This window comes from Plectropomus leopardus, chromosome 21 (assembly GCF_008729295.1).
Source record: "Plectropomus leopardus isolate mb chromosome 21, YSFRI_Pleo_2.0, whole genome shotgun sequence".
Lineage (NCBI taxonomy): Eukaryota > Metazoa > Chordata > Actinopteri > Perciformes > Serranidae > Plectropomus > Plectropomus leopardus.
This window is the reverse complement of record NC_056483.1, coordinates 12,240,531-12,254,794: the sequence shown is the minus strand read 5'-3', so window position 1 is coordinate 12,254,794 and position 14,264 is coordinate 12,240,531. Positions and strand designations below refer to the sequence as shown.

The window sequence follows — 14,264 nt, the reverse complement described above, 5'->3', positions numbered from 1 at the left end:
ATAAACCACACCAAGGCCACCACAGAAAAATGAACATGATTAATAATGTATGCTGTATAAATTAGCCACATTCTTTCACAAAATACGGAAAAAAAGTTAGAGCTCAGTGTCTAAAACTAGGCTGTTTTATATCAAAGTTAGATATATAAATAATGTTTTAAGAGAGCTCAAAAGAGTGAGGGGGTTGAGGATCTAAAAAGTGGTTATAGAAACTGTAGTTACAATAGCAGCACAGCTCTATAGGGAAGTCAGTGTTTGTCTGTCTGCCACGGGTCTCTTTGCTCTAGACTTAAATATCTCAACAACCACTGGATGGATTTTCATGAAATTTGGAACACAGATTCATGTCCCCCTGCGGACGATTTTTAAACACTTTGGTGATTTCCCAACTTTTTGTCTACTGCCATCATCAGGTTAAATCTTTCGCTCTAAGATGGTGAACCTGCTTAACTTTACCATGTTAGTATTGTCATTGTGATCATGTTATCATGCTGATGTTAGTGTTTAATTCAAAGTACCACAGTACTTAAGTAGAGCCGCTAGTGTGGCTGTAGACTCTTAGGGTTCGTAAAAATGTAGCTTTTTCTGCACCCTGAAATCATCTGTTTTTAATGTAGATACACAGAAGGCATGCTGAAAAGGGAGAGTAACACCATTGTGAAGTGTCAGTATTCACAGTCGCCTATTTTTCAGGTCAACATGAGTGTACCCTGGGATAATCGGAGTTCAATGTCAGGTGTAGAGAATCAACCAATCACAGCTGACGTATATCTTTCCCTCCTTATGTAAATATCAGTTTGTGGTGTATAAGGAGTTAAATTATTTCTGTGTACGTGATACGGTGCTGGTTATGGCTGCTTATTAACCTCAGACACAACCTGCCTCTGCGCTCTTGAAAGTGAGCACACAGTAGCACCCAGCGCCTTTTCCAGGCGGTTAAAGACGTGGCACATGCCCGGCCCTGAGGCTACATTTAGACTGTGAGCAAAAGGGCCCAAATCTGTTTTTTTGTTTTGTTTTTTCCATAGCTATGCGAACAGCACACATCTCAAGAATTCTGATCTTTTCAAATCTTAATTGTGACATTTTCATATGTGGTCCTAAAGCAGACACAGCTCTGATTTTTTTGCAGTCTGAACAGAAATTCATGCGACTTTTATGTCACTGAGTGCCTTGCTGTGAGAGCCTTGTGAAGAGGCGCTAACAGGTGTATTTCAAAGTATCCCTTGACATCCTGAAATTTGGAATAAAATCTGTTTCCATGAAGCCATTAATGTCACAATTCTCGCCACACCTGGCTTCGACTCTGTATCTACACACCTCTGTACAGAAGTAGCAGCCATCAAAAAGCCATAATTAAAAATGTGTCTCTTTCTCCTCATCCACGTTATCATCTGCTCACAAATTTGCTGGCTTAAACTGCACATAATTTATATACGAAACTTCAGCGACCTCCATGTTGACCTCAGTACCACAGTTTGCTTCAACAGTTTGTTTATGCTTTTTCACATGCAGGTCAGTTCAGGACTGTGACCCGTTAACACTGGAATCTGATATTTGCAGCATTTGAAAACTAATGTGAGCAGCCAAACCTATACATTTAATCTGAGCAATAAATCCAAATTGAGCACTTAGGCTCTCAGTGTGAACGCAGCCTGAGTCTTGTTAAATGATTGCATTGTTTTACATTAGTATGCTCCCTCCTTATTCTTCTACACCTTTTATTGTACGCTGTAATATGCAGCACTGATGTTTATTCCTGCCTTCTCATCATAACACCTTGTACTGTATCCTCAGGTTTATTGCTAACTCTGCGCAAATGAACTCTTTATTCTTTTTCTCTTTAATATATAATGCCATTCTGGGTCTGTTTCCTTATCATTGGTTCTCTTGTACTTTGTGGAAATTCCATTTGCGGTTTGAGGACATTTTTTACTTTCTTTCCTCTTGGTCAAAGTAAAAAAAAAAAAAGTAAAAAGACCAAAGTCTTAATGTGATTAATTTATTGATTGCTGAAGGGATGTTCTGTTTCTTTACTACCTGCTGCCTTTGAGGTTTCATGAATTGTGTCTTCGGAGACTTATCTTTGTATTTTGCTGATTAATATGTTTTCATTATATTATACATTTTTCTTTATTGTTGTCATGACACTGCTCTTTTGGTCACGTATCTCTGCTTAATGGCATTTTTCATCTCATGATGACATATTCTATAAATGTACGTTTAACTTAAAAAATGCTGATATATAAATGAAAATTACTTCTTTCTGTTGTTCCAGTAAATATGAGCTATAACCTCTGTAGCCTCACAGTGTTTAGAGTAACCTGCAGGAGTAAATGGCAGAGTCCTCCAGATGTCAACCAGGAGAGTTTGGGGGAAGATGACAGGCTGCCAGGATTATATCTCTCCGTCATTTCAAGTCACTCAGCCCCTGATTTTACAGACGGCGCTGGGCAGAGAAAATTACCTTGTTGCCAGAGTCTCAGCTCAAAACTCTCCACTGTTGTCAGAGATATACTTACACGGATTTTCTGGAGTTGGCCAGAACTGCTATTTGTCAAACCTCTCATGGATGAGACGCCCTCAAATAAGTTGTACTGTGCAGTGTGAGAGGGATTTTAGCACACATAATCCTGCAGGAGAACTGGCGTTTGGTGGTGACTTTATCTTCCTTAGCCTGTTATTCAGGTGGCTGTCTGTTGGAATTGATCAGTAGATTATTCGTTTGTGACATTGGAATATTTTAACACAGCAAACAAACACGGATTTATTCCTGCACATGAAGGGAATGTCCCCTCTCCACCTCCAAGCAATATAATCTCATCTCAGCTCACCAGCCAACACCTGCACCTTAATCAGCAGCTTGCCGACACTCCCAACAGCCCAACGCCAGAAACTCTACCTTGAAATTTATGACCCACGTGCCAGTCTGCCACTGCATTGCAGAGGAGAAAGAGAGTTGAGATTGTCTACAGGGCTTCTCTCTGCTCTCTTTTGGAGCTGGCATTCAAGTTGGATGAACTGTGTAACTCGGCTTCACCCAGTCGGGGTCCAAATGCAGATTTTTTGCGCTTGGATTGAGCCAAAATTTGCTCCCATTCACATTGCTTTTTTTCACCCCGGAGCAGATAAGAATTTTTCCGGCTCTAATTCACACAGGGTGTATAAAGATAGAAATGCATGCATGCATGCACGTGCATGTAACGCACTCACAGGCACATACACACAACACAGTGTATTAATATGTCACTTCAGGCCGAATAACAGCAGGAAAGGATCCCTACAGATTTAAAGAAGTATTTCACCGATATAAAGAGAGTCCTCACATAAAACTAGGCCGTCTCTGCACTAAAAAGATGCAAATACTTTTGACATTGGTGCTATATGACCAGAGAAAACAGAGAAAAAGGACGCTTTTGCTAAAGAGGTAGAAAACCTACAATTAATGCATCATGTCTTACCAGACGCTCCTGCTGGTGGGTGGCACAATGTGGACTGGAATTAGTTAAACAATGGCAGCCGGCAGTCTCGTATTACAGTTAAACAGTAAGCTAAAATATGTTTCTGATAACATTTGAGATGAGAAATAACTCAGTAACAGAGTCTTGGTTTATATTTGATCAACGCTGCTTTGTTTAACCATTTGATCTCTGTTTTTTCAGCCTCTGTTTAAACTGTGCAGGAAGCAGTATGTCACCCATTTTCTGTTCACAAACTTTCGCTATTACAGCTAATTACAGTGTATAAATATGTTACTGGAAACATTTTGGGAAAGAAGCATGCAGAGAAGTAACAAAATCTTGATTTTTTTAATTCAGTCAGCACTGCCTTGTTTTACCATTTCATTGAATTTTGGTCCAAGTTTAAGAGAAAGAGAGGGGGGCGGGCAGGTAATTCTCTTGATCAGCTGTAAACTCTTTGTCTGCACTGTTCGCAGCACGGGTGGCAGAAAATGCAGAAGTACAGCCTGTAGTTTGAGCAACAGCCCAAGAGCTGGCGGAACTCCTCCAAATGACGTTTTTTATGTCATTTGGAAGAGTTTTGCCGTGGGTGGATGAGGGATATCTAGGCACTGGTTAGACGGAGAGAAATTACTACAGTTCATTCCACCCACATTGTTTTGATTAAAAGCTGGTTGAGAATCAGTGAAATATCCCTTTAGCACATGCTGCATGCATTCATGCATGCACTCAGATCAACACTGAAACAGAATAGCAACATCTTCACACTTGAAATTGCCCACTTTCAATTAAAAGCACCTTAAGCTTTCGGAAAGCCCTCGATCAATTCACAATTACCAAGTGTGTCTGGCCACTGTACGCTTGAAAATACACATCGACTCAACATCAATAAATACACACGCTAGCACTCTAATGCACACAAACCTCTCAGACAGGTGTCTCTCTGCTCCGGGGCTGTATGATTTACTGGTTTCATGGTGAACAGTGGATGCTGGTGTTGTGGGTTCCCACTGCAGCAGATGGATCAAAGCGCTGATCAAAGACTCGCTGCAATATTGTATGCTCATTTTCTCTAGGATCTTCTCCTTAGCTAAACCAACAGTGGGTTAACAAAACTCTCTCTTTTCTACAGCATACTATCTATGTTTTTTTCTTTCTTGGCTGCTCTACATTCAGGGGGAAAGTCATACTATATAGAGCAAAAAGACACTCTCTCTGTGTCAGCTGGGGTATTGTCTATCCATTATTTTTGCGTGTATTAATACATATCCCCACCGTAATGAAAAATCCACCTGCACTGGAACAAAACTCCCTATGTGCTGTTAAACAGGGTTCAATTTATGCCATTTCAGATTTTAATAGTCCCTAACTATTTGCTTAATAATTACTTCCATTCCTTGTGCATAGAGCTGGCTTTCTAGGGTTATTTGGTGCATCACAAAACTTAATTTAGTATGCAGTATCATGCCTTAATGACTGGATGTTTAATTTGCAGATGCAAATAAAGTTTTACATTTCTGATCATTATTTTGATGCTCATTCATTGCTTACAAATTTGGCTAATTGCATCCCAAGAATAATCTTGTTTTTTCACCACAGTCATAATATGGCTACTGATTTCAGTTGTGTTCAGCCTTGCGTGCTCAGTGATGAATAGGCTCATGTTGTCACTTTTTCAGAGACAGTGCCAGGGCTTCAGGAAGGGACATTTTGTGGTGTTTTGTAATAAATCACAAACCACTTACATCAGATTGTTTTTGAAATTTTGTTGTTGGAGCTGTTTTCCCTCTGCTATAGAGATATTCATTTAGTTTAATCAGTCAGTTATCAATATGGTGATGCATAACAACAGTGTTTTTTACCATATTTTTGTTTCAATAGTCATACGCCCTCATAAGTGACCTGCAGATTGATGTTCTCACTCCTGACTTGTCAAATATGGCAGTTTAGTCAGTGGCCCTAAGCTTCAAACTATGATGCTGTACGTACCCCTCTAGCATCAGTTTTGGACGTGTCAGTTTCCAATTCTAAATAAGTGTACATTTTCACAGGATGAGTAGGTTTTGCCTACTCGTCACGCATGTCATGTGACGCTAACCTTGAGTGGACTATCTCTGTCTTTATGCCAAGTCATTGCCACGGATGGGTTAGTTGAAAGCCGGGTATGTCTCATACAGACACTAAAGGGTGCCTTGTGAGTCAGTAGCAGACACCGAGCTGCTGTATTTGACTTCCTGTAAATGAGAACAGGTTGAAATATTCAACAAATCAGCATAAAATTACTTATCTAATCACAATAGTGTTTACTTTGCACCTTAGCTGATTCATCACATTGTTTTTCAGTTGTGAGTTGGTCGGCAGTGCATCAGATGAGAGCTGTAACTCTTGAGCACTGCACTGAGCAGGAGAACAGCTGCTGAGGGGCCGATACATCATTTAAAAAACACTGCAATTGTTTTTGTTTTCCTGCCAGGCTGCAGCTGGACCTCAAAATGCCATTATCTTGATTACAATTCAGGCCATTACATAATTCAACTTCACCTGGAAAACTTGAGCCTGTCTGCTGAAGTGAGAAAGAGACTAAATGGAAAGTAAGGAGCAGGAGACATGAGGAGACTCTGAAAAAAAGATCGCTAGCAGAAAGGGGAAAGTGAGAAAAGAGAAGCAGGGCAGACTTGATGGAAGATGAGAGAGCCGAGTTAATAGATCTTCAGCACAAATAATATTTGCCAGGAGTGACAGGCTGTCAGAAATACACTGTGTATCATTAAATCCACACACAGTTCTGCTACCCCGACTTTCAATAAGAAGCTGAATTGGTATTCAGCAGTGATCCCCTCTAATACCCACTGCAACCTCCATACACATTCATTTGCACAATCAATAGTTTTTAATTCAAAAGGTTTGTTTTCTTGTGAACTATCAAAAAACTTTGCTGTTCTTAATTTCTTCAGAGCTACCTCAATACATCATGCTGACATTGATGCAAGACTTAAAAAAATAATTGTCTGATTAATATGTTAATTTCATGAGGATTCATATTGAGGATGGTCTCCCACTAAACCGATTATACTTGGCACATGCATATCAGATGTTTGGAGCTTTTATCATGTTTCAAAATGGCGTTGAATGGCTGCTTTTGTCTGGAGTTAACCTTGCACTGATAAAGCATTTAGCAGATGCAAAAGACAGCAAATTGGCTTTGATCTGTGGTTAGTCACAGTTTTTCATCATCCTTATTTTTCTTTTTTGTCCAAACTGCAAGCACTGAAAGAGTAATAATACATGATTCTGGACAGTTTAAATTAAATTTTAAAATCTGTCAAACCTGTCTAGTTGGATGCATTTTCTATAGCAGTGCTGAGCTTTTTTGAATTTTTTTTTGAATATATACATGGAACAATTTATCAATGAAAACTGAGAGATTAATCTATGATGTTCATGGTCATTGCAACCATAAAGGTCCCGTCCACTCAAATGTTTTTTCTTTTTTTATGTCCTCTAAAAATGTCTGACCTTGACTGTAATGGTTTGTATTTGTGCAAAATTCGTCACTTATAGAGGTGTTTTCACATTCCTCTACTGAAGGGAACGATGTCTGTGCACTTCCCTAAAGTCTGAGATTCAAACATACTCAGAATAAACCAGATTAGGTGCGTCACTAACAGGAAATCCAATCTCCGTCTAATACTGAAAACGCATACAGACGGGGGAACAGATTTTGACACAACACCGGCAAAGAAACCTGTGTAAGCAGCAATCAAGAAAGTGAAAAGCAGAAGAAAAACCTGCCGTTAACAGCTTTAGTGCACGAGGCCAGATTAGGTTTATTTATTTGCACTAGTAAGAAAATACAAAATACATCCAAGAGATGCAATTTCAGTGCCGGAGAGGAAGGAAGCCTGAACAGCTTTGTCAGAGTCTTCTCCCTATTTAAGACGAAACAAAATAAGCAACAGACAAACAAACAACAAAAAAAACGAGACCATACAGAACATAAATGTCACTTGTTTGTTGTGTGTTTGTCTGTCATCCTTTTGAGAGTTTTTTTTTCTTTAATTTCCTTTTATATGAGAAAATCAATCCCAAACCAAATTTTATTAATGAGTTCTTAAAACCGTGTCTGAAGGTGGACTTTAGACCATTACCAAGCTGGTTGTGTCACTGAATTACAATGTGTGTATTAAACAAGTTATATTTAATAGTGTCTGACCTTAATGAATTAATGTGTTTTTTCCTTGACTTGGAGATTAAAGTGTGAATGTTTATGAGTAAAAGCATAAAAATGAAATATGAATCAATTTATAGGAAAGGTGCCTTAACCAGCTGTGTATGTGTGTGTATGTGTGTGTGTGTGTGTGTGTGTGAGAGAGAGAGAGTAGAGAGTCTGCTGTCCTCCTCCTCTTTAATTATCACTCAGTAGTCCACTGTATAGTAAGCAGTAAATTGAGATTTCAGAAACTGATGAATGATCATCCACAATTTAGCTTAGTACATGTTTCTGGAGCTTTTGATCATATTACATGGTCTTCATCAGCAGATTGAATTTGTCATGAAATTAAAGATGTTCAAACTGATGTTTTTAATGTCAGCAGACTCTGCTGTGGCTTAGAAACATGTTAATCTCAAAACCTTCCAGCTTTTTAGCAGTCCAATCAATGTGAAAGTTTTGATTCAAACTTCTCGTAACAGGATGCTGCTAAAATATTCAGTTTCAGCAGGAAATCCATTTTAGTACAGAAGCTAAAGATGCTCTAACTTCTATTGGGGACGAAGCTTATTCATGACTAACAGCAGGCGACAAAACAATCTTTTTACAAGGTCCATTTAGCATTTAATGGCATTTTTGCAGCCTTAATTCAAAGATACCGCCAAGTATTTCAACCATATTATCTGGATCTGTGTTAATTATGTCTGTTTGAACATTAATTATTAAGAACTAGTAGCCCAAATATAAATGATCATTAACATTACACATTTCTTTAACTCTAAAGGGCACTCCGCTAATAAAGAGCGACTGCTGTTTTTTCCTCTGAGCTAATCCTACCTCACTGACACCTGGATGACCCGCATGTATCTCCAGTCATGGCTGCGAGATGAGCACAGGTTTTCATGTCTCATTAACAGAGATGTGAGTTAATGTGGAGGGACGCCAGGCATGACAAATCCCCCCCTGTCCTTGGATATATGTGTATATTCGCCCACTCATTTAATTAATCGGCCGGAGCTAGCCGCCATAACTGGGCTGTTCATTAAACCTGTATCACAGACACAGAGACGTAAAATGGATCCTGATCCTTATCAAAAGCGAAGGAAATGATTTTCAGACTCTTTGAGTCATTGTAATATGAATATATGCTGCATATTTGGATGCTCTGTGTTGCATTTGTATGAACCAGGTGCTGCAGCTCAGACAAGGAGAGTCTCTTTCATGTTGCTTCGTGGTTTGTTTAGATTGTTTTAATTTGATTGGGGGCCACCATTTCCCAGCAGCTGTATGACCTTGCATGTGCAGAATACAAAAACCCCTTTTGATCATCTTTGGTGCATCAGTATCTTCAGTATGCATATGCCAACCAACGCCCTTCAACCCTCACACACACTCCGCCGATTCTCACATGACACTATATATGAAATGGTTTGTTCATCTTGTTAATATGCTGCGTCTAATGATGCATATGAAAAGCAATCAGTGAGGCAGCAGAGGATCTGCTTGAGGAGCAGCGTTAATAACTTAGGGAAGCAGGAGATTGCAATGCCCCCGCTGGCTCCACAGACACGCGTACAGTACACATAATACACACAGGAAATACACAATCTGCTGCATTCAGCAATCGGTTTTGCTATTCACTTAATTTTCCTTGGTGACTTAGTGGTTTAGTTGAGGTTAGGATGCACTTTTTTTCTGTGTAGTCTTGCACGCATCACTGCTTTCAGCGAGTTTGGGTTTTTCTCTGTATTTTTGTGTCCATGTTTTGCACATATCTGTTAGTGTATACTCTACACAGCACCTGCTCGGGATCACTGAGATGCTGTAACCTGGCTGTGTGTGGTGTATAGAAAGCAGCTTAAATAATTTACTCACCGCCCATTCGAGCCGAACGCACTTTCACACCTTCCCCAGCAGCAACAGCTCCATCTCTGCATCTCCACTCGCGCCTAATGACATCTGATGGGCGATAGTGTAAACACGGATAAATGTGTTACTTAATCTCTTCTTCTCATTGTGCGTTATTTAAGATATAATTGACACAGGCGCAATATGCACTGATGATGAAAGGTTTATGATATAAATGCAAAACATTACATAATTTATTGCAGTCTTTCCCTATGGTGCATTGCTCAGTCAGCGCAAATCCTACCGAGGAAAAACCCCATGTGCATAATTTATATGAACAGTGAGGCCTCAGATAGCAAAGCTGCTTTGCTGGTTAACACGCTGATTAACAACTTATATTATTTAGTCTCTCTTTTGATTTGCATCAGTCGTTCAGTATCAAAACCTCACTTGACAAACGTTCTGTAATGATGCAGCAGTTGGACGAGCTATGGCTGATTTTATTTGAGTTTTCAACTAGCTTTAGTTGAGTATTTCAGTCTTTAATCCTAATAGGTCATTAGTGGGTACAGTTCTCTGAGGCGTTAAGATTAGTTAGACTGTGCTGCTCTTTGGTGCCCCTTCACTGCTGTAGTTTTAAACTGTAATTTTTGGATTGAAGCCCAAACAGCTTTTCAGTACGACTGTGCAGGCTTTTCATTGATGCTGCTTTCCTCTCAGGCTAGTTTGTGTGTTGAACATGCAATCTCCAGCAAGAGAGCCTCGACTTAGCGCTATTTATGCCAATTTATTATCCCTATCCTCACAGTGCCCTTATTAACAAAGATGCTTTTTTATTTGAGGATGGAGTCGACGTGCATGCCCTGCTCTCCTCAGCTGTGTTTTGACTGATGTGGGCAAACAAGGCATGACAGGTCCTCCCAAATTGAAATGTCAGCCATCACGTTAATTCCACCAAATCAGTGTAAGAGAGAGTGGGAGAAAGAGGGAGAGTGTTTTCACCAAACCCATGACCCCTCCTGCCCTCTCCTTTTCTTCTTTTAATACCCCTTTTTTAATTTTTTATTTAGCATCTCCAATTATTCCGCATTGCCATCCTCTCCCGATTTCACGTTCTACCTCTCGACCAGACGCTCACCACATCCCTCTCTCTCTCTCTCCCCCTCCCCCTCCGGTCCTCTCTCTCCCCCTCTCTCCCTCTCTCGGTTTCAGTGAGATGAAGCAGGAGCTGGCGGAGGAAGGCAGCAGATGCTCCATCCTCTCCAAGCAGCACCGCTTTAACGAGCACTGCTGCATCCGCTGCTGCGCGCCCTTCACCTTCCTGCTCAACCCCAAGCGCCTGTGCCTGGACTGCCAGTACAACGTCTGCAAGACCTGCTGCACCTACAACAAGAAGGACAAAGCCTGGCTGTGCTCCGCGTGCCAGAAGGGCAGGTTAGTGTTTTCACACACATTCAAACACACGCCGGCGGCAGAGACGGGAGAGATTAGAGTAATGACAGAGGAATGAATGGGGACGGGAGATACGAGAGAAGCTGTGAATTGGTGAAGTGGAGGGCGCTGAAGTAGAGAGGGAATTGGGATGGAGAAAAAAATGTGGCATTAATGGGAGGAGGATTGAGAGTGTTGAGGGAACATGGGAGCTGAAGGAGGCAGATGTGCGGGGAAAAAGTGAATGAATGAGAGGGAACGCAGGACTTTGATGGAGTCAGAGCTGCAGGGATTGGTGGTTTGAGGGTTTTGTTTGATTTGTGTTTTGGACATCCAACTCTTACATTAATTAACAATAGTTTTAAGCTTTGTTTTCCTGCCTTTTTTTAACATTCCTGGTAGCTATAAAGCACAGGAGGGAGAAGATGGGGTCATTAAGGGAGGCTATAATGAAAACGGGAGTAGAAGTGGGGAGGAAATTGAGTGAAACGTCTAAGTAATGTGTGTGTTGAGGTTAAATGACAATATGTACACTGCCGGAAAAACAGACGGACAGAAAGATGTAGACAGGGCAGGGCTGGGGAGATGAATAATCATGCATGTATGAGTTTTTGTGAAAGATTTTTGCAAAACCTGTCAAATTTTTCTTTGCTTTCCTTTTTTAATTATAATCTGCTTGTTCTCAAATCACATCTCTGCTTACTAGATATCACACATTTATGATTTATTGAACAAAAGAAAACAATCTGAGGGAGCAGAGGAGGCAGGGGAACACACTACAGCTGTTTGAATTTGCATGTGTCTTACCCAACTGTGTGTGTGCATGTCTTTGTGTCAGTGAAGGCTGTTTGCATGTCTGTCCAAAGCCTTGGGAGTTGTTCTAGTGCCCCGACTCACCATTTGATGAATATGAAGCTTTCTCTGTGTCAGGGCAGCAAGGGTGGGGTGTTGGAAATACTATAACGCTGGAGTGTGTGAGTCAGTGGTGGAGGATTCATTGCAAAATCAATTGTGAGCTTTGGATATTGGATGAGGGAATGTGCATGACATGTATACACATCACTGTAATGTGTCTTTTTATGTGTCTATATGTTTTATTTTTCCTACCTGAGCTGGTTTTTGTGCTAATACATTCCTATAAGAATATATAAAATTATTCTCCACAGCTCCTTTGGTTTGATTTCATGTCTTTGTTGGGATATTTACAGTAGAGTGCAATATCTCAAAAAGAACAGAGATGCAGGTGAGTCGACGGTGCGTTTTGGATTTTCTGCTTGTCTGTGTGCGTTAAGGTAGAGGTGGACAGAATTGCAGAGCTTTGGCCTTATTTCTTCCCCTCTCTATCTCTTTTTGTCTTTCATTGATTTTTGCGGCACGGCGTATTGAGTTAGACCCGCTGCCCCGAGTCCTGGTGTATGAGACAGGAGGGAGGAGCAGAAGTGGGAACACAGTGAAGAGAAGGGAGGGAAAAGGGATAATGGCAGTCAAAAGAGGTGGCAAGGTTTGCATCGATCATCTCTTCCCTCGCACTCTCCTCCAGTTCCGTTCTCTCCATCTCCCCTCTGCGTGTGTGCGTCTCTGCCTCGGGCGCAGTAATGTTCTCATTAGGGGTTTAGACTGAGTCACAGATGGGCCTGATGTCACAACATTGCCGTCTACCAGCAACATATAAATACAGCACTTTTCATTAGCGCATTAAAAGGGGCTTAAATCTGGTTTTAGCATGAATTACTCTCTCTCCCGGGTGGAGTCGTGTCAGTTGGAACAGTGATTTACAGCTTGCACGAGTGTTGAGCTGGAGGCAAGAGGAGCCCTGAACATTATTTTGGAAATAGCTATTAGTCGACTGTTGGAGTGGATGATTGCAAAGAAAAGGCATTGATTTGATGCTAAACAGACTGTAACGGTTGGGAAATAACGGCTGAAAGTGCTTTCTAAAAGCAAAGGAGCTGTTAAAAGAGAAGTCACTGTGTAGTACAGTATTATGGTATACCAGGTTATTTAGAAATCCTGAAGGTACGGTATGTTACGCAATACCACCATAAATAAGGCGCTTCTCTTTCTATTGACCTCATTGTATGTAGTACACAGCACGCACCACCAGAGGTCAGTTTCCGTCCTCTACTGGTGAGCACCACAACACCTAGTGGTGGAGGGATAAGTTACAGGACTGTTAACAGCCGGCGGCTAGCAACGGCACAGAGAGACTGTTGGGAATAACAGCATACTTTTTTTTTAATTCTAACTTGGTAAATTAAGAATTTATTTCAACCAAACTGGACTTGGTCATTGTTGGAACAGTGAATTTACTAACTAGATTGCTAGCAATAGTAACCAAGATGGTTTGCATGAGTTTTATTTTATTTCTGTCAAGTGTCAACAAAGTGTATTTTACGATGAGTTAATGAGGCAATAAAGCGTCATCAGTCTTCCGTGATGGAGAAAAGTTGAATTCAAAAGGTGTAGAGTTGTATTTCTCTGATTAATAAGGAAAATAAGTGTGAGAATATTACTTTAATATTTTGTGGGTTTTTATGGTGTATTTACTCGTCTGAAAAGCTGAAAGTAAGAAGTATAACACACTAATACCGTCATATACTTCAGGAAGGTATGAAATATTGCAACCCCACCAAGCCTACTATGCAGTTAATGCAATTCTAATTAAGTCTTTTTTTGTCGTATAAGAGAGAATAGATAAAAAGAATTATCGCATCAGTCAAAAAAAGACTATATTAATATATAATATATCAGTAGATCAGTATTTTCTCCTGAATGTCAGCAGTTTTTGTACTATTTCTGAGGGAATTCTGTCGAATCTAAATGCAAAAAATCAATTCGCTAAAGGGAACAGATCGCCAAATGGTCTCACTCACATGCACCAGCTGTCCATCAACATTCACAGTGGCATGGCCATGCTGCTCACAATCCATCTTGGGAAAGCAGATTTGTAATCATTGCACACATGGACACACTCAAAGGCTAAAGTCACCCACTCACACATGGAATGTAATGAATGCATGTACAGCCAGGCAGATGCAAGCCCGCAAGCACACAAGTGAGCTCATATGTCGATTATGTGACGGTTAATTACATGTAAGAGCAGATGTAGTTGCGATGGACTCTGTCATTGATCGGTAGAAGGTTTCGGTTTTTGTCAATTGATTTGAGATGTTTGCGTGTTGATGACAGATGGTGTGTAAAAAGAAAAGACTCAGTGAATCAGCAGCTTTGTCATAACACCATCCTAGCCTTGTAAATCACACACACACACATGCAGCAAACACAGCTTTCCCTCCTGAGCAAGCGGGACAAGC

At 40.6% G+C, this 14,264-nt stretch overlaps 1 protein-coding gene across 7 annotated transcripts in view; it reads left to right on the top strand.

Annotated features, from left to right (window-relative positions):
- Nucleotides 1-14,264, top strand: part of myripb (myosin VIIA and Rab interacting protein b) — a 165,396-nt gene that overhangs the window by 80,999 nt on the left and 70,133 nt on the right. For all 7 annotated transcript variants that reach the window (XM_042510338.1, XM_042510334.1, XM_042510337.1 and 4 more), the window contains exon 3: nucleotides 10,732-10,953. In XM_042510338.1, coding sequence (XP_042366272.1) covers nucleotides 10,732-10,953 — 222 coding nt within the window. The remainder of the gene's footprint in view (nucleotides 1-10,731; nucleotides 10,954-14,264) is intronic.